Here is a 21,856-nt window from a genome sequence, read left to right as displayed (position 1 = left end):
ACCTAGGAACGTTTTAAAAATGACCAACCAGCTATTGTAAAGGTTTCCCCCTGAGCTTAATTATTCATTTTTGCGAACAAAACGAAAATGCATCAATCCAGAAAACTATATAATCCAAATCCACTACAAATTAAATATAGATAAATGTATAGTTAATGATAGGTAGTACATTTGTGGATTGAATACTTCTGATGGTGAAGCTTATATTTTCTATTGTTCTTAAACAGTCGTACTGGAATAACACGTTCAGTGTGGGTAATACATACAGTAAAGCATATAAATGGTGGGTCGGTACCGGATTTGTGCGGGTGCGCTACCAAATGGATGCAGTCAGTAAAGCACCCAGCCTGTCATTGGTAGATAAAAGATGACGTATTAGTGCGGGAAGCTATGATCTACGTGTGTGGTCCAGGCGGATAAAGGAAAGCTGCGGAGCGTTTAATTCATAAACAGAAATCTCTGTCAACAAGACACACGATTTTTTAAACACGCCAACACACATCCATGCAATATTCTGCTTCTGGATCTGAATAAAAGTTAGTTTGTAAAAGTTGTCAACACACAGGACTTCACGGTGATTGGATTGCATGTTGCATTGAATAAACACCACACATAGAGTGCGGAGAAATAACATTAATGATATAATGACTTTAATGGCAATATTAAAACAAAGCAATTTTCTTTGGCGACCACCCACACACATCGAGGGGTGGCTGCACACAGAGGGAGTTGAAGCTGAGATGGGAGGTGGAGGAGGTGGAGGAGGAGGACGCCATTGCAGCCGCAGCTGGCCGTATGAGATTTTGTGTCGAGGAGGGACAAATGATACCGAAGTTGTCCATGTCGACTGGCTTTTAAGGGTTTTCTTTCTGTCTCGCCCCACTTCTCTTTGTGTGTTGCGTGGAAACAGACAAGGGAGATGGACGTTTTGGCTCTGCTGAGTAGGGAAATGTGGAGCCACAGCGCCGAGCCAAAACAGGTAAAGAGCCGAGCTTCGGGGGGGACAATGGGAGAAGTTTTAGCCAAACTTTGCTAACTAACGGTGGTTTTTAGCTAACGTTAGCGTCGCTGCTAACGACCGGAGCGGCGGAGCTAGAGGTAGAGGTCACAGGGCTGGCCTCTCCTACAAAAGTAGTCAATGTTCAGCCTTTCAGAAAGCGATAAGTGTCGACAAACATTGCGCTTTAGAGTTAACTTTCACTATCATCTTCACTCTCGCACAAAGTTAACATGTATCGCATACAGGTAGGACGACAAAAATTGCGTTTCTGGTGTAAAGTAACGCCAACAAACGAACGTTTCCTCTGCTTAAACGCTTGAATGGTGATCACGGTTAAAACCTTAGCCTCTGGTGAATTTAAGGTATTTTAATACAGCCTCCAGCCCCCGTTTTTTTTTTTTTTTTTTTAAACATCCCGAATATCGTAACAAAGAAAATCTAGAATGGGATTCTTTTCTTTTTTACTCAAGTGAAAAAAAAAAATACTACAAAAACATAATATTTTCAAGCAACATAGCCTACATATTTCTCCGAAACGTTAATTAAGTTTTTTTTCATTATGGTACCATTGTTACGAGTTAAGAAACACGTTAGAATAATTGTATTGTATCAGCTTGAGTATCCGTGAGTATCTAAACAAATGGTTCATATTCAATTTTGTTTGCGTAAAGTTTTGATATGACAAGAAGCTTGTTAAGGTATGGCTTTAAAACTGCACCACGAAACTGTAATTTCCCAAATTTAGCATTGGTAATGCAACGTTACAGGTTTGTAATAGCTCAATGTTTATTAATGTAGCTAACTTTTCTTGTAGCATCCATAAGGGGATATTCATGTAAAATACTGTATATAGTTCCTAATGTCGTCATATCTGGTTATAACTATGCAACTGTAGGTTATTCACGTTGTAGGCTATACATGTTGTTATTGTTACATACAGCCGTTTATATATATAGCATGAACCACATACTGTGAGTGACACAAAGGTTTCAGGCTAATTTTTTGTTATATTGGCTTTTAAAAATGGAATAAGTTCGACTATTTAATGTTGGGTAGTTGCTCGAGTTTCACGTTTTCAATCCTGGCAGCTTGGTTGATTTTTTTTTTTTTCTTTTTCCTTCTAACTTTTACATTGGAAAAAGAGCTGAAATTTAGTCAAATTTGGTGCTGTGACGTCCGACAAACCTAAAATACACTTAAATCCAATTTGGTTAAAAAAAAAAAGATGTTTCCATGAATCGTGGTTCAGTGATGCTTTGCTGTCTGGTTCTTGTACCTCCTCCGCAGTCTCCTGTCGTTGCTTCGCCTGTCCGGTGGCCCAGAGTCTCACCATGAACACCAGCAGGAACTGCACCTCGGTGGGGAATGGCGAGGGCCTGGCCGCCCTGGAGTCGGTCTCCATCGTGACTATCATGCTACTCGCCTGCCTGGGGAACCTGTTGATCGTGACAACCCTTTATCGCCGGCCGTACCTCCTCACGCCCAGTAACAAATTTGTGTTCAGCTTGACGTTGTCCAACCTGCTGCTGTCCGTACTGGTTCTGCCGTTTGTGGCCGTGAGCTCGGCGAAGAGAGAGTGGGTTTTCGGGGTGGTGTGGTGCAACTTCACTGCTCTTCTCTACCTGCTCATCAGCTCCGCCAGCATGCTCACGCTTGGAGCTATTGCTATTGACAGGCAAGTGTCAGATTGCACTTTCACTCATATAACTCCTTCTTCTTCTATATCGTGAAAAATCAGAAGAATTTAATGTTTTTAACTCAGTTTGTTGCTTTTTGTTTGGCCTTATTGACATAGCGTCGCCGTATAAAGTTACAGCAGTTTCTAAAATCGGTGGCCAGCAGCATTAAAGTCACTGTCATGTCATGCATTAAATCTCACTTGAGCTTTATTTTGGGTCTAAATCGCCTCCCGACCAAAATGAACGTCTCCTGTCTTGTTAAAGGCATTGTGCTTTCAGTTTGGCGCCAAGCTGGTCGTGTCATTTTGCCGTATGCAGCTGGACTGAACAACCGTAAAGTTGCACGCAGTAATTGCGTGACAATGAGATGAAAGGTGCCAAAGTGGTCTGTCAGGCTGAGGCAAACGTGGTCATTTTCTTCAGTGGTTCATCTCCTCTTCGGCCAAGACCTGATTTCTGAAAAGGTTGAGATGCTGGGATGCAAAAAAAAAAAAAAAAAGACAAGGGCAATGATTTTGGAGCTCGAACCCTGTCTCCCTGCGATGAACACTATCAGACTCTGTTTACATGAGGCTTCCTGAGTTGCAAAAGCCCATAAAACCTCTGAATTCTTGGTAGTTTCACATCAAAAGATTGCTGCTCTTTAATCCACATTTCAGGCCCCCGCTTTCAGGCACATAAGGGAATGGTCCAACGGTTACAGAGGCAGGCCGGAAGAGGTTCACATGCCCTTGAGCAAGGCAGCAAACCGCCAGAGAAGCTGCTCACTGGGCGGTTGTTGTGTTCTACAGCTTCCACATGTGGATGAAAAGGAAGCGGGGTGTCTGACCTTCTCTAGCCAGCATTTTTGTCCCTCTTGCAATTAAAAAGTCGGTCACAAACAAACCCCAAAAAAGAAAAAGAAAAGTGGTTCAATGTTTCTTCGCCAGTGTTTCCTGTCTGCGTGGCAGATTGAACATCTCCCTCTGAAATTTGGAATGCATTGCTTCGATGAAGCGAGGAAGGGCGAACATGTCCCGCGTGTGAGGTTTTGTCTTTCTTAAAAGGGACAAACCTTGGTGATGAATTAGTTGTGACAAAAAGATTAAGAACAATTCATAAAGCTTTGATGTAGCCGAACAGAAATGTCGACGTTACACACAGAGAAAAGGAGTAAACAGTTTGTTTTAGTTTTTTCCCCCCGTGTACTGGGAGCAATTCAGCCCGGTTTGTCTTTTATTTTTAATTCATGGATTTTTTGGCGTTAAAGAAGCACGTTTGTGTTCACTAATGCGACCAAAAGACGACTCAGTGGTGGGCTTCGCTGTAAGGTCAGAATGTGGCCCTTCAGACGGGACTGACTGGTTAACCGCCCGCTTGACTTGTGGTGTTTTTCAGGATGCATTCCCGGATCAAGTGACAAGCATTAGACATGCTCGCGCAGAGGCTCCATATGCCTGCTGACATGAATGCACTGTTCATCTGCAAAGATCAGATTCCCCTTTTGAAAGATCAGATTTCAGATTTTTGTCTGATCTGCATAATTATGGATTCAGTTCTTTTACTCTTTTTGGCGTTTTTATTCAATAAAACAAACGGAGTAGGGATGCTACGGTTTAATGCGGTGTTGAGAAATGATGGAACAGCTCATTTGTTCCAGCCCCCACTGAGACTTTTTCGTTGACGAGTTTTGATGAAAGTAACATTCAAAACCACTTGAGTTGAGTTATGTATCGCTGTTCTCAGGGATCACAAAGCTACACCTGTAAGAGCTGCTGTAAATGTTCTCAATAGCCCACAGTCCTCACTGTTCTCACTGCCTTCCTGATTGCCCTCGGCTCCTTTGGGGATTTCTGATCACACTGCTAGTTTTTGTTTGCCAGCCAGGTCCCCGTCTTTCTGTTTTGTTCGCAGCTTCTAGCTTCACATGCTTCTATCTTAGCGGCTTCTGTATCGCTTGGATCAGAGCTCTCCCTGGAGGATGCCGCCGAATATCTTGCCCGCTGATGTCTTCACTGTGTTTCTGTTGTTCCGACAGGTACTACGCCGTGCTCTACCCGATGATCTACCCCATGAAGATCACGGGGAACCGGGCGGTGGTCGTCATCGCCTACGTGTGGTTGCACTCGCTGGTGGGCTGTCTGCCTCCGCTGTTTGGCTGGTCGAACTTTGAGTTCGACTGCTTCAAGTGGACATGTGTCGCCTCTTGGCACAGAGAGCCCAGCTACACGGCCTTCTGGGTCACATGGTGCATCCTTCCCCCGCTCCTGATCATGCTGGCCTGTTACGGGGTCATTTTCCGCGTTGCCCGCATGAAAGCTCGCAAAGTGCACTGCGGGACAGTTGTGGTGGCCCAGGACGACTCCACAGCAGCTCAGGGGAACGGACGCAAGAACTCAAGCACCTCAACTTCCTCTAACGGAAGCCGGCGGAGCCTCGTGTACGCAGGGAGCCAGTGCAAGGCCTTCGTCACCATCTTGGTGGTGATAGGCACCTTCCTCGTGACCTGGGGCCCGTATGTCGGGGTGGTGTGCACGGAGGCTTTGTGGGGGCAGGGCAGCGTGTCTCAGGGGCTGGAGACTCTGGTGGCGTGGCTGTCTTTCTGCAGCGCAGTGTGCCACCCGCTCCTCTACGGCCTGTGGAATAAAACTGTGAGGAAGGAGCTGCTGGGCATGTGCTTCGGAGACCGCTACTACAGAGAGTCGTTCGCCACGCGGCACCGAACGTCCCGCCTCTTCAGCATCTCCAACAGAATAACAGGTGGGGACACCGGCTCAGAGGCCGATACGCCGAATCATCCTGGGATTCGTCTTTTTCACTCGTGTGCTTAATGGGCTCTAATGAAGCTCCGTTGAGTTTGTTCACATGGATCAGTGCTGTCATGTCTTTATTTTCACCACACGATTATTTTTGCCAAAGAGCATCCATGATAACAATATTATCACATTATCTGTTGGAAACTTGTCAGACCGATTCCTAGTTATGTTTAAAAAATTGTCTCCTTTTTTGTAAGCAACACTGAAAACAGCATGAATAGGGCTTAAATGAAGCTACAAAAGCGTTTGATTTCAATATTGCTTTGATTTCATCAGCTGAGATCAAATCGCCATATTGTCGTGCCTATTATCAACACATTGATTTGTGGTTACAGCGGGGTCATATTTCTGATTTTAAAGCTGCCAGCTTGTGTTTCAGTGACAGGGATATTTGCTGACTGCTTTGGATGAGTTGCTTCAGGTTGGTGCAGGTGGTTCACGTGTGCACGTCTTTCTAAGATCACGTCGTCAACTGTGAAATGTTTTTTTCCAGACTTGGGGATGTCCCCACACCTGACCGCCATGCTGGCAGGAGGAGGACACCTGTTGGCTCCGGGGAGCAGCACGGGAGATACAGGCTTCAGTTTCACTCAGGACTCGGGTAAGTGTATATGGATGACTTTGTCCTCTAAAAGCCAGCAGGATATCATTCAATGGTGCAAGACTTCACAATGATTCTGGCTCTGACTGTTTGGAATGACCAGCATAATTGATCATTGTTTTCTGTTTTTCTTTTTTTTTTAATTGACATTCAGAAACAAACATTCACATCCGATACATGTGCATACATCTTGTATCTCTTGTCTGTCCTAAATGCCAAAGTGGTATTTTTGTTTTTTGTCTAAACCATGAAAAGAGAACCAAACAACAACAAAAAAAACACAATATGTGCAAAGTGGGGAGTGATCCTTTTTATATGGCATAGTTACTGATTTGTAAAAATTAAAATCAGGCCTATGGGGCGGGACATAGTTGACCCAGTTTTCCCAATATGAGGCGAATTTCTCCAGTTTAAAATGAACAAATGCTGTTATTCTCTCCATTTTATATATGTCCATTGGGATGTCCATCCATATGTTGACAGTTGGGCTCTCTTGTGATAGCCATTTCCTGGTAATATTCTTTTTTCAAGCCATTAGCAGGATATTTATGAGGTGCTTATCTCTTTTCAGCCATCCCTCAGGTATGTGTCCGAAAAACATAGTCTTAATTTCGAGGGGTATTTCGCATTTGAAGATATCCTGTAGGGCGTTGTGTATCTTTTCCAGAAAATATGATAATGGTTTGATTTCCACAGTTCCTCCAGCAGACTGAGGAGTTATTATCATAGTGAGATTTCTGGGAGGGTGTAATAAAGTACCTAATCAGGCTTTTCCAGCCAAACTCCCTCCACTTCTGTGAGCTGGTACACATCCATTGATACCTCCATATTGTTGTCCATTCTTATTCAGATATAGTTATTCCTCCTTCCTTCTCCCATTTTGTTTTAATGTATGAAGTTGAATGTGATTTCAAATTCGACAGACTGTTTCCTGTTTTTCACCAAACCAAACATGCAGCGTCACATTTCTGGCCTCCGTTCAACATCTGCTATCAGTGACAGTAGACTAATTGAAATTTTTTTAATATTTGTTGGATTGCTTTATAGAATCGCTTTCTTAAGTCAATCGTATGAAAAATCAAAATAGAAACGATTTGAAGCTGAAGCTGTCGGACTGTTTTTGGTTCCGTTTCGCCTGTGGGTGGAGAAAAACCAGCAAAATGAACTCTTTAACAACAACAACAGTTTATCACCCAGTCGTCTGAGCTGCAGTTCAGTGCCGAAAAAGGACATAAATGCATAATTAAAGTAGTCGAGTTATATCATTTACCCGACGCTTGCTTTTTAAACCCCGTCTGTTGACTGTAGCTTGGAAATGAGAATGGTGCATATAGTTGGGGAAATGAGGTTTGAAGGGGTTGGCAGATGATTAGAGAACGAACCTTCCTGCTACACTCCCAGTGCTTGTTTACCGTCAGCTGCACATTCCTGTTTCACAGCTCATGCTCTCAGCTGAGGACGACGCGGGCAGGGCATGTAACGTCACGCGTGACACACAGACGGGCCAATCTGTGTGCTTTTTCTTTTTTCTTTTTTTTTCTCTGGCCACAAGGCACCCAGAATTCTTTGCGAAGCGCTGCTTGCAGTCAACCATCGTCCTTGTTTCCCCACGCAGGCACGGATGTGATGCTGCTGGATAACTCCTGTACGGGCGGCTCCGCCCTCCCGCTGCACCACGGGAACCCGTCCGGGAAGAGGAGGAGCTCGGTCACCTTTGAAGACCAGGTGGAGCAATCCAAAGGTATCCGTCACGTGTCTGGAAAATTAGCTTGTTGTTAGAGAGCAAAGCAAACACACACGAGGCCTGTTAGCTTGCTTCACGTCCCAGGGGGAAAAAAAGGAAAAAATATTAACGTCCGCGTTCATTTCCTCAGCTGAAAACACGGCTCCAGTCCAAGTCCACGCAGAGGTCCACAAGTCTCTCGACACGTTTGCCTCGTGCTTGGCGAAGGCCATAGAGAGCGACGCAAAGCTCACCCTGTTTGGGGAGAGTCTGGCTCTGCAGGTGGGCCTCTTCACAACGAGGCCGGCGCAGAGACCCCGGTACCTGGACGGTCAGAGACTGAGGCTGGAGAGCATCGATGAAGGCATCGTCAAAGATAACCGAGATGAAGAGGAGCAGGAAGGGGTGGAGAAGCCCATCTGAAGGCGGCAGGTGCAGTCACAGACTGCTCCGCTCACAAGTGTTTCTGTGGTACGGCCGATCAAGTCCGGACTCTCTTCCTGCGGGTACTCCGTGCTTGAAGTTATTAGCAAAAAAAAATATTCATTCCACTATGTTGGACCAAGTGCACATATTCAGTGTCTTGGCAAAGTTTTGTATGACTTGTGTAATCAGACAGGAAGCCTTAACTACTGTAACCGAGATGGTTCTGTTGTTTTATTCATTTGTCTTATTTTAATATTATTATTTTTTTCATTGTGTATTCAGAGGATTAACATGTGCGTTGGGGCTGCATAATATGACAGAAAATTTCTGTCTCCATAGGACTCGCAGCATCATCTGCCTCCTTTTCAAAAGAAAAGTGCCTCTTCATGACATGGAAAGGAAAGTACGTTTCTGACTGGTAGCACGTTTGCACCGCGGTGCATGCACGCGGGGTCGGAAAGATCCCCATTGCTGCGCGACCACTTGCGTTAAAAAAAATAAATAAATAAATAAATACCTTCCGCTGACAGTCTTAAGCCAAATCTGGTGCATCTGGGCCCAATTAACTCCTGTTGCTCTTTATCGTTTGCATTCGTGACTTGGACGTGGCCACTGATTACAGCAGCTGCAGTGTGACATTATCCCACACTTTAGCGGAGTGGTGTAGCCTTCCACAATCAGTGGAGCTTAAGGCCTCAGGCTAGGCGTCCATTGTACCGTCACGTCAACTTAACTCGCCGGATTGGATGCCTAGTGTCGCTGTGTTGCTACTACAGTGGGCGTGTATACGAAGTTGTAGATAGAACATACGGTGGAATGGCTCCGGGGGACAGTAAATAACTTGGGATTTTAACCAATCGAAGTTTCTCCCTCTAAAAATTTGAGTTTTGGAGGGAAAGTAATGTGTATAAATCGTCAGCAATGGAACATTATTTCATATTGCACCATGGCTGTGGATCTGCGAGCGAGGAGATCTGCTGTGCTGCTGCTGCTGATGCGACACAGGAGATCACATGATCTACTGTCATTGGGTAACGCACTACGGCTGCCGTGGCAAATTTGCAGAAACTTCGGGCGAGCCCAACATTTTGACGTGCCGCAAGTCCCCCGCTCGCCGTGCCAGAATCCCAGCATGCTTTGCGAGCACGGCGACAACGATCGGCCGGATTTCATTGAAAATGAACTGAATGCGTTGGATACGGCTTGCGTTGACGGAACAATGGACGACTAGCGTCAGTATGCGTCTCCGTCGCTATCCGTCAATGCGTCTCTGTAGTCCGTCCTTTCAAAGTTCTCCGTCGGAGCTGTCGGATACACAAGGCAATTCACCTCCCGATCAGTAGGCGTCGCTAACGACCCAATCTCATGACGTCTATCTGAAAGTCGTTGATTGATTGTTCACCTTCTGGCTCCGTTCCACTTAGGGGTGGGTATTGGCAAAGAAGTCACGATTCGATTCGAATCATGATTCACATGCCACGATGCGATTCTATCACGATGGATCACGATACTTGAATTATTGCGATGCATTGCAATATTTTCACTGAACATACTTAAAAAAAAAAATACAGCCATTACCAGTGGCTGACTGGCTGTGTATGATCTGGATAGTGTCTTCAATTGATACATAACTCAAAGCAAATCAAGTCATAACTGTATTTATTTAAACAACTTTTGGAGGTATTGCCATTAAAACAAATATTACTGGACACAAATATTACTATTACTGGACACACTCATCACAAAAAGTGCATAGGATTTATAAAACTTAAAATAATAAAATAGGGATGATCAGTACAGACAAAAAAAGTGCATAGGCTATATAACTATAAAAAATATATACATATATTGCAAACATCCCTTGCAGCGAAATGCATCAATTGCATGTGTCCTATCATTAAAGGCATAAAAAAAAAAGAAAATTAGAATCGCGATGCATCGTCATGACGATTATTTTGCACACCCCTAGTTCCACTCCTCACAGTGAAGTGAGCTTATTGAAATTGAAATACAAAGAATTTTGTTGACCGGCACACAGTAAACTCTTTCAAAAATGGCGGTGTTGTTGTTGTTGTGAGAGGAGGGTACTAACTAACCGGAAAAGTGATTGTATGAAGTGATATGTTGTAAAATTAGCCGACCAATCACAACCCTTGCGGTCTCCGTCGCCTCGACGGATAGATAGGAATTTTGGCCGACGCACGCAAGCTACGGAGAGCGTCTCCAGGAGGGTCTCCGTTGACGGAGAAGGCTCTCCATAGGCGACCATACACGGAGCAGAAAATAGAGTGCGGGTCTTTTGGTAGGTTTTCTTTTTGGGGGGGCAGACTGTTGCATCTGAACCCGTTTTCTTTAGCTAAACTTACAAAAACAGATGGCTTTATGCGGATGGAAAAACAAACCGATTATGGCCGAGTTCTCTTTAGCTCTTTAGTTGAGCGTGACCTACTTGGACACCCAAGTAGACCAGAGTCTCATCTAATGTTTGCAACACAAACACGTTTCACATTGCAACAGGTCAGAGGTCGAGGGTCGATGCCGACCAGGTGGACTGAAAACACTCGGATGTTCGCGCACTGTCAGATCAGAGTGATTCTGATGCATCACGACTTCCCGTTACTGCAGACACAGTAATCGCACTTACAGGATGCATTCCGTCTCGGTACGTTGAGAGGAGGAGGCCGTCGCCGTTAGTTACCGGTGATGCAGTGAAGACCCCCGAAAGGTACCGCAGAAAAATGGGCTCGGGAGTCAAGATCAGTCACTTGTAGACCGATAGTTGTAGCGACCATGTCAGAAATAAATGTTTTATTGTCTGAAATCAACAGAAGATATCCAGAGGTACATATAGTTTACCTCGTTTTACACACACTCGCATAACACTTGTTACTTTAATTAAAAAAAGAAACTCTGTGAGCTTGTTTGTGACCCGTAGAGCCCAGTTTTGGTGTTTCATTCTTACCTCATTTGTTTTCCTATTATGTTTTCCCAGGTACTACTTTAGTAAGGAAAAGCTGTACACCTGAGACGTGATGTAACCTTCTGATTTTCCTTCTATAGCATCGATACGAATATTTGCATTAAAGTTTTGTATTATGTGACATCCCGTCTTCCTCTTTCGTGTCCGCTGCGAGAGAAGCCGAACGTCTCCACCTGACACCCAAGCCAAATGAAGAAAAGAAAATATCAAGAAGCCTTGAAGGCGTTCATCGTCCCCCGAAAGGGAAAAACAAGCTTTCCTTTGATCGTGAACCGGAAAACGGGCATTTTAATATCAAATTTCTATTTTTTCCACATGTACCAGAGTGGGAAAAGTTAAGGAAAGGCTCCTTTTTCTTATTTTTTTTTTGACCGTTAAAACACTGAAAAGGTTGTTTTTTTTCTCTGTAATCACACGTGTTTAAACTGATGCTTCGCTGGGATCACAGTCTGTACGCTTAAGAGTCAAGAGTTTACTTGAAGCTCGAGGGAAGAACTGCGGATGATCACATCAAAAGTGTGTTTCACAGTTTAATCACCATCTTACATTTAATTTGGCTGTTGTGGCCCTGCGCCACACCCTGACTCTGTTGCAACGACTCAGGGGAGCAAGAAATCACAGCGAGCAGCGCATCGAGACGAAAAGCCAAAGAATCACACCATAAAGATTCTGTAAAGAACTAAAGTTATGTTTATGGAAAATGTTTCGAAATGTGTCACCTTTCAGTGAACTGCGAGTTAATGACAAATCAATTCAATTTCCTATCAATTCTGTGTTGGGAGCATTAGTCTCTGAGAAGTAGAGTCCATCTTTTTTTTTTTAAGCCTTGTTGTGTAATGAAATGCATATAAATGCCCGTCTTAAAAAAAGGGAGACATTTTTTTTTAGTTTTACCTGCTGCTCACATTGAACCATCATCGTTGACAATTTCCAGCATTCCAAAACCCTTTCGGCGACATCACAACCCCGTGTTTTAACGCAAAGATAAAGCTTCAGGGGCGTTTGATGAGATATAGAGAGATTTCTTGCTCATTTGAAGCTTTATAGCAGAGTTGAAGAGTGTCAGAGCAGCTAAATGAGGAAAATCCTCCAGGTTTAGATAAACCCAAGCTTCTCAAATGGATTTTTTCTTTATCTTTGCTTTTTACAGTTTTCCAAACTATAAAAACAAGAAGACCTTTTTGGGAGAAGAACCACCTGCTTTGTTTCTTTTTTTCCACCAACAACAAAATTAGAACGTTTGTGTTTTACTTAAAGTCTGTATTCACATGCCGCAGCAGCACATCAACATTTCTTTGCAACAAATTCAAAAATGTCAAACGGTAACACTGATCAAAGCTCGCCTTCTCCTAACAGAAATAATATTGCACTTAACATCCTTTCACACCAGCCGCCATTATCCTCACGCTGAACATATACATATATATATACTGACGTCCTTTTAAGCATTCACACAGATGGAGTTTCTCCTCATACAGAAACATCAGTAAGAAAGTCGTTTTAAAAAAAACACCGGGGGGCCTAGAAATTACACTAATATTCAAAAGGAAGTATTCTAGACTATACTTGTACAAATCTCAGGTTTTTTTTCCAAGTGCTATACAGCGAGAACAAATAGCGTTTTCTTGAAAATAAACAGCCAGCAGGCTACTGCTCGTCCTCGTTTTCCTGGCCTGAGCCTTCGGAGCGATCGCCTTCTATTCGATCTACGGGGAGAAAAAGGCAGATGTCAAAGAAAGAAGGAGGCAAACGTCAAGTTACTGATTGTTCAGAGCTGATCGACTATGTGTGTGTGAGAGAGAGAGAGAAAAAGAGAGTTTACCTGATCTGATGTGATTGAGGGAGGCCAACATGCGGAGCATGAAAGAGGCCGGGACCGTGATTGTGTTTCTCGTCTCTTCTAGCATTAGCTCGTTTCTGGTTATTACCTGGTTGCGGAGAGGAAAAAGCAAAAGGGAAGATGAACATATTGTAAACAGGATCTACACAAATAACAAAAAAGAAGGTGGGGGGCAGGGAAACCGATCAGCCGGGGAAAAGGTGACATAAGGCTTTTTTCAAACTAATTGAAAGCTGCAGGAGACGAGGAAAACATTGTGGAGCTTATGCTGTGCTTTCTCGGCGAGAGGAAAGCATGAAGGCTAATCTGATGGTAAAGAATGCCCATCCTGACATTACATTACGGTCATTTTGCAGACGCTTTTATCCAAAGCGACTTACAATAAGTGTGTTCAACATCCGTAGGCAAAAGAACTTCAGGTCACAAGAAATCATAAGTGCATTTCCTTCCAAAACCAAACAACTAAGAGTATAACTAGTTCTAGAATAAGTGCAATAAGTTAGGTACCTAGACATTTGGCAGAAACTTCAGTTTGTTTTGTACCTCATTGGCAAGAACTCTGTTGAAAGACGGCGACTCTTGGAGCGGCGACCAAATCTTGATATCATAGTCTATCCCTGAAGAAGCCAGAACTGAAACAAACCAGAAAACGTGTGCAGCGGTTACGCACTGTACAAGAAAAAAAAAAAAAAAAAACGTTGATGATCCGAGCGGCGCTGCGACGGAACTCACTGGGGTCGTAGGGGTGCGGCTGCAGGCAGTTGACCACGTGGTTGTCGGCCTCGAGCAGCATGAGGTGCTCTGCGGTGTGCCTGTCCCAGATGAAGATGTGACCGCAGTCTGAGCCACTCATCACAAAGTTGTTGCCCCAGAAACACGACTCCTTTATCTGGACATCAAATGAATAAGAAAACAAAATAAAAAAAAAAAAACATTAAATATCATCATGCACATCTTCGTACAGGTATAATTAGTATCAAACATGGCCGCCTCGCAGTGATGGCAAAACACTAGAGTGTTTACCAATAAACAGTTAAGGCACATGACACAATGTGAAAATCCCAAACTGGCATCTCTATGCACCTGTAATGGATCAAAGAAAACTAAATGGTGATTTACGATGTTTTGAGGCTGATTTTCATGGCGCAGGATGTGGGACGTGATCAGTATGACTGTTTTCCTTTCCAAAAGGCAGCCCCTGAGCTGTCCAACAAGCCACCAGAACAGCTTCTGGCTCAGTGGATCATCAGCACACTGAGGCCAACACCTCGTTCAAATGGCTTAATAACACTTTTCTTTTCTAAAGAAAATTCATTAATCCAATTCATGTCCTTGTGGTCAGATGCATATAATAAATATAGTAAATAATTATGCCTTGATGTGGCTCATCTTTCCCCGATTCCAGTCTATGCTAAGCTAACTGCCTCCTGACAGGACACACAAGGACCAAGGCTTACCATAGTCCTGGAGTTGCGGTGGCCCTTGTAGACCATTTTGACCGAAGGCCTCCTGATATTCTGGGTCTCGCTCTCCTCCATCTCCCTTCTTTCTTTTCTCCTGCGGAACAGCTCCTGGATACGAGCTGCAGCTGAACGCCTGAGGAAGAAAGAGGCAAGAAAACAGAAAACGTGAACACAAAGTACCCCCGATAACGCACGCCGTCACAGATTTGGATTAAACTCATGCTTTGAATATGTTCTGGTTTCACATAATAACCATTTACACGCTTTTTTTTTCTTTTGAAAAAAACAAACTAAACCAGAAAAGAGCAGCTACCGACAGAAAATAACCCGCTAATGTCTAATAACAAACTTACAAACTCTTATCTGTTCGCCTTCTTTCAATGACACAATCATGCACGCGGCTTGTTTAATCTCCACATCTGTACAGTACAAGATGTGTCAAAATGCAGCTGTGACTCTTCTCCTCACACCGTTGGTGAAGTCCGTGCTCACATGCAGCCACTCTACACTCAGCTGGGTGTATTATTAGTTGAGGTGGAATGCCCAAACCAAGAAGATAGCAACAGCAACAAAAAGGAAATAAGTTATTGGAAAACTGCACACCACACTGTGCCGTTGGGTTGAAACGCTCTGCAGCATGTCACACACACCTGGCAGGTTAGAGGCTTTTTGTTTCCAGAGCAAACACGTTACCTGATCATCCTATCTCCTACTGCAGATCCTCTGGAATTAAATCTAGATTTGTGGTAAAACAGTCAATGGCAAGGCATCACACAGAACTCAGAACACCCAGTCTTTAAAATATAGTTGAATACATGAATTGGGGTGTTCTTATTTTTGGTGTAACAAGAGAAACCGGAGCATCATCCCGTCTAACGCACCTCTGACCCTGTCCTCTGAACCTCGCCGATGGGATGAGGATCGGGTCGTCGTCGCTGTCGTCGGAGTCCTGGTTGCTCTGTGCCGGCTGACTCTGGCTCTCCCCTCCCTCCTCTCCGGCAGGCTCTGCTCTCCTGCAGCCTCCTGATGTGTCCTCTGAACCCTCCGGCTGACTCCTCTCAGAGGAACCCGCCGCTGGGCCCGGAGCCGCTGAGCTGCTGAGGGCGCCGGAGCAAGAGGCGTCACATGGAGGCTCCGTGGAGGCAGGTGGTGCGCTCTGCTTCCCGGAGGACTCGCAGGGAGCTGAGGGGAAGTTACAAAGAAAGTCTTTCACGGTCTGCGTTTGTCTGTTGTAAAATATCAGACAAACCAAAGTCAAGCAGAGTCATTTCATTAGCGCAGAAGGGGACGACTCACGCTGCTCTGACGGTAAGCTTTCTGTCGACAGACTCTCTCTGCTCGGTGCAGCCAAAGCCTCTGACGCTTTGGGGCCACCGCTCCCCAGCGAGCTGGAAGCACTGCTGCTCCTGAAAGGACACAAAATGAAAGGTTACACTTGTTTTCACTCAAACATTATCCAGTTATCCACAAAAAGTGGTGGTGGTGGGGGGGGAGGGGGGGGGCACCTAAGCGTTAAAAGAAGAAGGCAGAAACCACAAGCCCTACAAAGTAAAGATCAAAGAACATCAAAGCTCATATTTCGCCAAAAAAAAAAAAAAAATAAAAATCACAGTTCTCTCATGTGATATGTTGAAACTCGTTGAAAATATTACTTTACCATTTATATTTCACACTGTCTAAATTATCAAGGTTTTCTCTCCTGCTCACATTATTCTTGGCAATAGCATCATTCCGTCAGTAATAACTTATTTGTTGTCAACATGTTTTTGTTGGATCGATTCGTCTTTGCTTTGCTTGCCTCGTTCATCTAGCTAACAATACATGTATTTATTATTTTTTTTTTTTTAAATGGAGGTTTAAATAGATGTAGTGTCATTTGAAATGAATGTATGTCTATCAAACAATCAGCGTGAAGGTTGACAGGAAGTTTCTCGCTGCTTCAGCATCACTCGCCATTCATCGGTGAAGTCCAGCTTGATGGTGCTGGTGGTGGTTCCCTCTGAGCTGAAGTGCAGGCTGAGCACTGGCTCTGCTCCACTGGGTCGGCTGGTGGAGGCGGAGGTGGTGGAAGCGGGGGGGCTGCCGCTGGTCGCTGCAGCAACAGATTCATCTCGAGCTGAACCTGCAGCTTCTGCTCCTGAGCAGGAGAGACGGGGACACACAAGCAAAGCAAACAAACAAAGGCTTATTTGTCCTGCTGAGACGTACCATGACAAAAGTAAATAAATAAATGTTTGCAGCATGTACTTGTGGAATTATGCAATTATGCAACCTTCTGTTGCATCCATTCCCGCCGATTAGCGACAAACAGAACTGGGAACATGCAGCACAGGTTAACAAAGCAGACAGAGGACAGACTGCAACAGCTGTCGAAAGCCACAGCATCAAAACAGAAATACACGACACACACAAATAAAAGCGCCTGAAGGATTATCTCACAACTCGGCTGCTTTTTAGAAGCAAGGAAACTGGATTCAGAAGAGTTCCCTGATCACGGCAGCACGTGTGTGTGTGTGTGTGTTAGAGGATTAGCAACAGCTTTGTTTCGTTGAAAAGTCCCAAGAGCTTCTCAAATGTGGGAGGAGTAGCCTCAAACAGATGGAAATCAAGAAACTTTTCTTGTGTCTTGTGTTTGATTACTCAATTCGTCATCTTAATTACATTCTATAATAAATTATAGAAAATGAAGAATTTGCAGCTTCTTGGAGCTCTCACAAACATATCAGTATCAGTACATGTTCAACCAAATGTGTTGAACATTCTTTTAATTAATACGTTTTTAATCAATACAACATCATTCAGAAAGGGTGAGCTGAGGTAATTCAGCAGAATGCCTCTGGCATCATTGTTTACAAAACCATCAGCATCACCGTCTGCGGCAGAGCCTCAAAGCATATACACTTACTTTCACTGGAGCGAGGGGGGTTAAGCCAGTGTCCAGTGGCATTTAAAGACTGCACTGGCTTACATCTAGCTGATAACTGGCTGTCAGGTACGTCTGAGGCAGCTGTAAACATCTGTCTCTTGTTTTAGCGGCGTGTAGCGCACCAAACTGGCGCTGCTGTGCTTGTCGACGCCTTTTTGGGCCGATTCAATCGACTGATTCGTCGTTGGGTCTGTAAGTGAGAAATATCGCTCTGGTTTGCTGTTCAGCATAACGACTAAACTCTGCAGTAGGTTAAAGCGACCTTAACCATTTCATTTTTCAAAGTTTGGAGCTTAAAAAGTCAATATAATGATGTAAAGTGAAATCCAAACACTGTTTGAATGCAAACGCGTTCCAATCTGACTGAGCCAGAGCTACGCTGGATACTAAAACCTGAAATAATAGCTGACTTTAAACAAACGGCTTTTTTTTTTTTTTTTTTTTTTTTTAAACCTCACTGAATAATTGAACAGACTTTTAATTAATTCTGCACTGCAAAGCTTATCCTTTTGTGTAGGCGTAAATTGTACAAGACATTTGGCAGCTGGGGGTTTTCTTTATGGCGGAATGAAGAGTGCAACATCTGAACTGATCTGTGCAGTGTAAAGCTGGAAGTTTCTCTTTAGCATCTTTAAATCACAGAGCAGTGTGTGCATTGCTGCACTTTACTTTAAAAAAAACAAAACAAAAAAACAGTGTTATAGTGTGGTACCAGCTAATACTGATAAATAAATGGCTCAACAGAGACGTGACCTGCATTTAAGGCATTTTAAAAATGGCAACATTAAATATTTTGTCCACCAGAGAGCGCTGACAGGTTTGTCTCTCAGCTGTAAGATGTCAAGGTCAAGGAAACGCTAAACCCCCTTCATCTGCTTCAAGACTGAGCCCTGCCTGAGCAAGTATTGAATTTTAATACATTTTCTATGATGGTAATCGCTCAAATATAATTGGCAGCCTTTAAAGTTCTGATGCTGGTGTATAAAGCTCTGAATGGTCTAGGACCAAAATACATCAGTGACCTCCTGACCCAGTATGAACCTTCCAGACCCCTCAGGTCATCTGGATCCGGTCTTTTATCAGTTCCCAGAGTCAGAACCAGACATGGAGAAGCTGCGTTCAGCTTCTATGCTCCACATGTCTGGAACAAACTCCCAGAAAGCCTCAGATCAGCTGAAACACTCAGTGTATTTAAGTCCAGGTTGAAGACACACCTATTTTCAGCTGCATTTGAATAAAGCTCCAAATCTGAAGCTTGAGTTTCAAAACTTAATCATATTTTAACTCCTGATTTTATCTATTGTTCTTATTTCTTTAAATTTAAATCGTGCTTTTTATTTCTACTGTTTTAATGCATCTGTAAAGCACTTTGAATCGCCTTGTTGTTGAATTGTGCTATACAAATAAACTTGCCTTGCATCAGAAGGTGATTTTATATTGGTTTGGGGTTTTTTGCAATTTGGCTGGAATAATCCTTTAACTTTAGGCAAAGGCTGGGAAAGCGTACAAATTAAACACATCCTTAAACAAATTAAAAGAAGCCATGCTGTTTGTACGTCTTTCGTGTCACAGATCTGAACGAGTCAAAGTTATCAGACACCGTTTCATCCTTCAGCCCAAGTAACAGTAACTTGAGTCAGATAGACATCGTCTATCTGTACGACACCAACGTGGCGGAACACCAAAAGCATGAAACAGTGGAGGACAAACTGTGGACAGAGACAGGATGAGAAGAAGTTTAGGACGAAGAGTGAAAAAGACAAAGCAGGTGGCAGGTTGGTGGTCAGGAGAATGAGGGGGTGAGGGTGGGGAGGGGGAGGGGGACGCACCCTGCTGTTCATCAAGAGTCATGGATCCCAGCTGTTTGTTTACCACAGACGAGGGGGAATCTGGAACACAAATGAGACCGACTAAAACATCGAACACAGAGGTCAAAGCTCAGTCGTGTTCAAAATACAAATCCAAGGCTGTTGTGTTTAGGCGCAGCTTCAGCTTTTCTGAATGCAAGATGAGAGTTAGAGGAGTGCATCTGAACGGAAACAGGGAAATGAGATTCAGACATGCTTACTAAAGGTAATCTTATCCCTGCAATGTTGCACTAAAAACATCTTTACTCAATGAGAACAGCCTACAAAGTTAACGCTCGCCTGCTTTTCACACACTGGTTTTCTTCCGCATATATTAAAGGACAACTGTGTGACAGTCAAACATAAAGCCAAACATTTCAGCACCTCGTCTTTTTAATGGAGCCAAACGACTTGAGCGATGGCGGTCCAGAGAGAAAAAAAAAAAGCCCATTTCAGACATCTCATCACATGAATTCTGCTGGATCCCTGCCATAAAACCCAAACCACGACTGCAATCTTTCTCGGACAAAAACCTGCAACGCCTCCGTCTCCTTCTGTGTGAACTGTGCCGTCGGATAATGTGAAGCCAGCCGCAGGAGAAAAAAATAAATAATTCACAGAAACACTGAGAAACGGTGGTTAACAAACATTTGAGGAACTTCCACTTATCAGATCACTCAATAAAGAAGCTTATTCCCTACAAAGTGTGGGGCCGACAATCCTGACATAAACTTTGATTATTTAGTGCCACCTGCATGGTAGAAATCTTAAGATGGAATATGTATAATATAAAGGAGCTATGACAGCTTGTTTTGGGGATAAACGCAAAGGCCGTGCAAAGGGGCAGGAAAAAGACAAATAAGTAAATGATCAAACTAGTGAGAAATTGTACGTTCATAACTCATTTATTAAAGCTTGAATTAAATCAGATTCTGTGTTTCAGTGTTTCCATGATACAGGATACGGTCATGTCACACCCAACAATGACAACACTGCTGTTTTGTAAGTGTGGTATTTCACTATACCGTTTGTTGTTTCCTAAATATTGATGAGTCATCCTGCACGGAGCGGGGGGTGGTGGGGGGTGTGCTTTGCTTCTTTGCATTCTGCCAGTTGTTCTTATTTAAATGTTGCCAATGTTTTTCTGTTTCTCTTATCAGACCACACAGCAGACCTCAAACTGCACGTGAAATGCTGCCCATTCAACATATGGAGATATGTCACATGCTACTATGACGGTGTGTATATATACATACACATATAGATATATATATCTAGGTTTGAGGAGTGGGTCCGTCATAGTGAAGCATCAAACGGGGAAGTGAAACATGCCTCATGGCGTGTCGATTTGCCCTCGGACGTGACCACAGGTGATTTTGGCTGAGCTAAATGGTGTGTTAAATAATTTATGTGGAAAGAGGACTGCTGGTTCCTTCGGTTAATCATTCAAGTTTGTGTTTAGCTCATTAAGGTACGAGTGATTCGACAGGCTTCCTGGATTGGCAGCTCAAGACGGAAAACTCTGCATGGGGCAAGTGATATTCAGTCGTATGTGTAGTACAGTTGCACATGCAGATTATTGTTGAAACTTAGCCTGATAAACAGGTCTAGATTTGCCATCTTAATTAAAAGCTAGCTGTTTCATTGATAGTGATGCCGTGTTTCTTAATTCTGGTCCTCGGGACCCACTGCCCTGCATGTTTTCGCTGTTTCCCTCCTCCATCCCACCCGATTCAAATGAATGGCTCCTGATCAGGCCACTGCAGAGCTTGATGACGAGTTGACATCGAAAACATGCAGGGCAGTGGGTCCCGAGGATCGGAATTGAGAAACAGTGCCTTAAATAAACTGGTTCATGGAGAGGTACTGGGTGATTTAATAAGAGTTGGGAGGGTTTAAGCAGTGAAACTTCACATCGAGACCCAAGTAAGTCTGTTTGCACCCTCTGGACAGAGAGAGAGTGTAGACACCAGCCAATGACAGCCTTCGGGTGCAAGGACTGGAAAAAAAAAAAACCCGACAGCAGTCAGTTCAAATCGCCATCACACGCATACAAAACTGTCTGCAGAAAGTGGACTTTCACATAAATTCAGCCGTAGCAGCTTCCTGTAGGGTTGTGTGGAGGTGTGGACGTATTGGTGAGTTTCAGAATCTGACCTCTGAGAAAACGATTGGTAAATCATGTTTAATTTCTCAGATATATTGGCCTATTCTGTTATGGACTGCAGTCTCGAGTCTAAGTTGGATTTCCTTGTGTGCATGTCAAATAAAAGTCCATTTAAAAAAGCAGCTTATGCAGTAAATGATATAGTTTTTTTTGTTCATCTTGATTTCATAGTCCAAAAGGAAATGATTTTGATTTTAGGCGTTCCACTTCTGAGGCAGGTGGCTAAAAGGAGGAAGGGCCAGCCACTCACATTGGGCAGTAACACGGCGGCCTCTGTAGTTTTGGTTTTTGTGAGGGACATGTAAATAACAGGGGCGGTTCTTACTGTACTAACAGTTTCATGAGAACTTTAAGAATCGAACACCTGAAAAAAAAGAAAAGAAAACTGTAACTTATGCAGCTCGTGAGA

The 21,856-nt window shown here is 43.7% G+C and overlaps 2 protein-coding genes across 6 annotated transcripts in view; one reads left to right on the top strand and one right to left on the bottom strand.

The window, feature by feature from the left end:
- Nucleotides 1–765: 765 nt before the first annotated feature.
- gpr161b (G protein-coupled receptor 161b) lies at nt 766–11,327 on the top strand. Its single transcript, XM_075479425.1, has 6 exons — nt 766–979; nt 2,288–2,675; nt 4,697–5,418; nt 5,968–6,075; nt 7,691–7,816; nt 7,950–11,327. The coding sequence occupies exons 2-6, from the start codon at nt 2,332–2,334 to the stop codon at nt 8,219–8,221; spliced, it is 1,572 nt and encodes a 523-aa protein (XP_075335540.1). The 5' UTR covers nt 766–979; nt 2,288–2,331; the 3' UTR covers nt 8,222–11,327.
- Nucleotides 11,009–21,856, bottom strand: part of dcaf6 (ddb1 and cul4 associated factor 6) — a 27,303-nt gene continuing 16,455 nt past the window's right edge. For 2 of the 5 annotated variants that reach the window (XM_075479420.1, XM_075479423.1), the window contains 10 exons: nt 19,263–19,322; nt 16,461–16,644; nt 15,804–15,913; nt 15,389–15,689; nt 15,201–15,242; nt 14,502–14,640; nt 13,777–13,933; nt 13,588–13,676; nt 13,027–13,132; nt 11,009–12,910 (listed from right to left, as the gene is read on the bottom strand). In XM_075479420.1, the coding sequence (XP_075335535.1) occupies nt 12,852–12,910; nt 13,027–13,132; nt 13,588–13,676; nt 13,777–13,933; nt 14,502–14,640; nt 15,201–15,242; nt 15,389–15,689; nt 15,804–15,913; nt 16,461–16,644; nt 19,263–19,322 (1,247 nt within the window). In that variant the 3' untranslated portion in view covers nt 11,009–12,851. The remainder of the gene's footprint in view (nt 12,911–13,026; nt 13,133–13,587; nt 13,677–13,776; nt 13,934–14,501; nt 14,641–15,200; nt 15,243–15,388; nt 15,690–15,803; nt 15,914–16,460; nt 16,645–19,262; nt 19,323–21,856) is intronic. The other 3 variants (XM_075479421.1, XM_075479422.1, XM_075479424.1) reach the window with 3 other exon arrangements.

Source organism: Odontesthes bonariensis, chromosome 12 (genome assembly GCF_027942865.1).
Source record: "Odontesthes bonariensis isolate fOdoBon6 chromosome 12, fOdoBon6.hap1, whole genome shotgun sequence".
NCBI classification, from domain to species: Eukaryota; Metazoa; Chordata; class Actinopteri; order Atheriniformes; family Atherinopsidae; genus Odontesthes; species Odontesthes bonariensis.
Note: the sequence above shows the minus strand (reverse complement) of the source record. Positions and strands in the feature narration are given on the sequence as shown.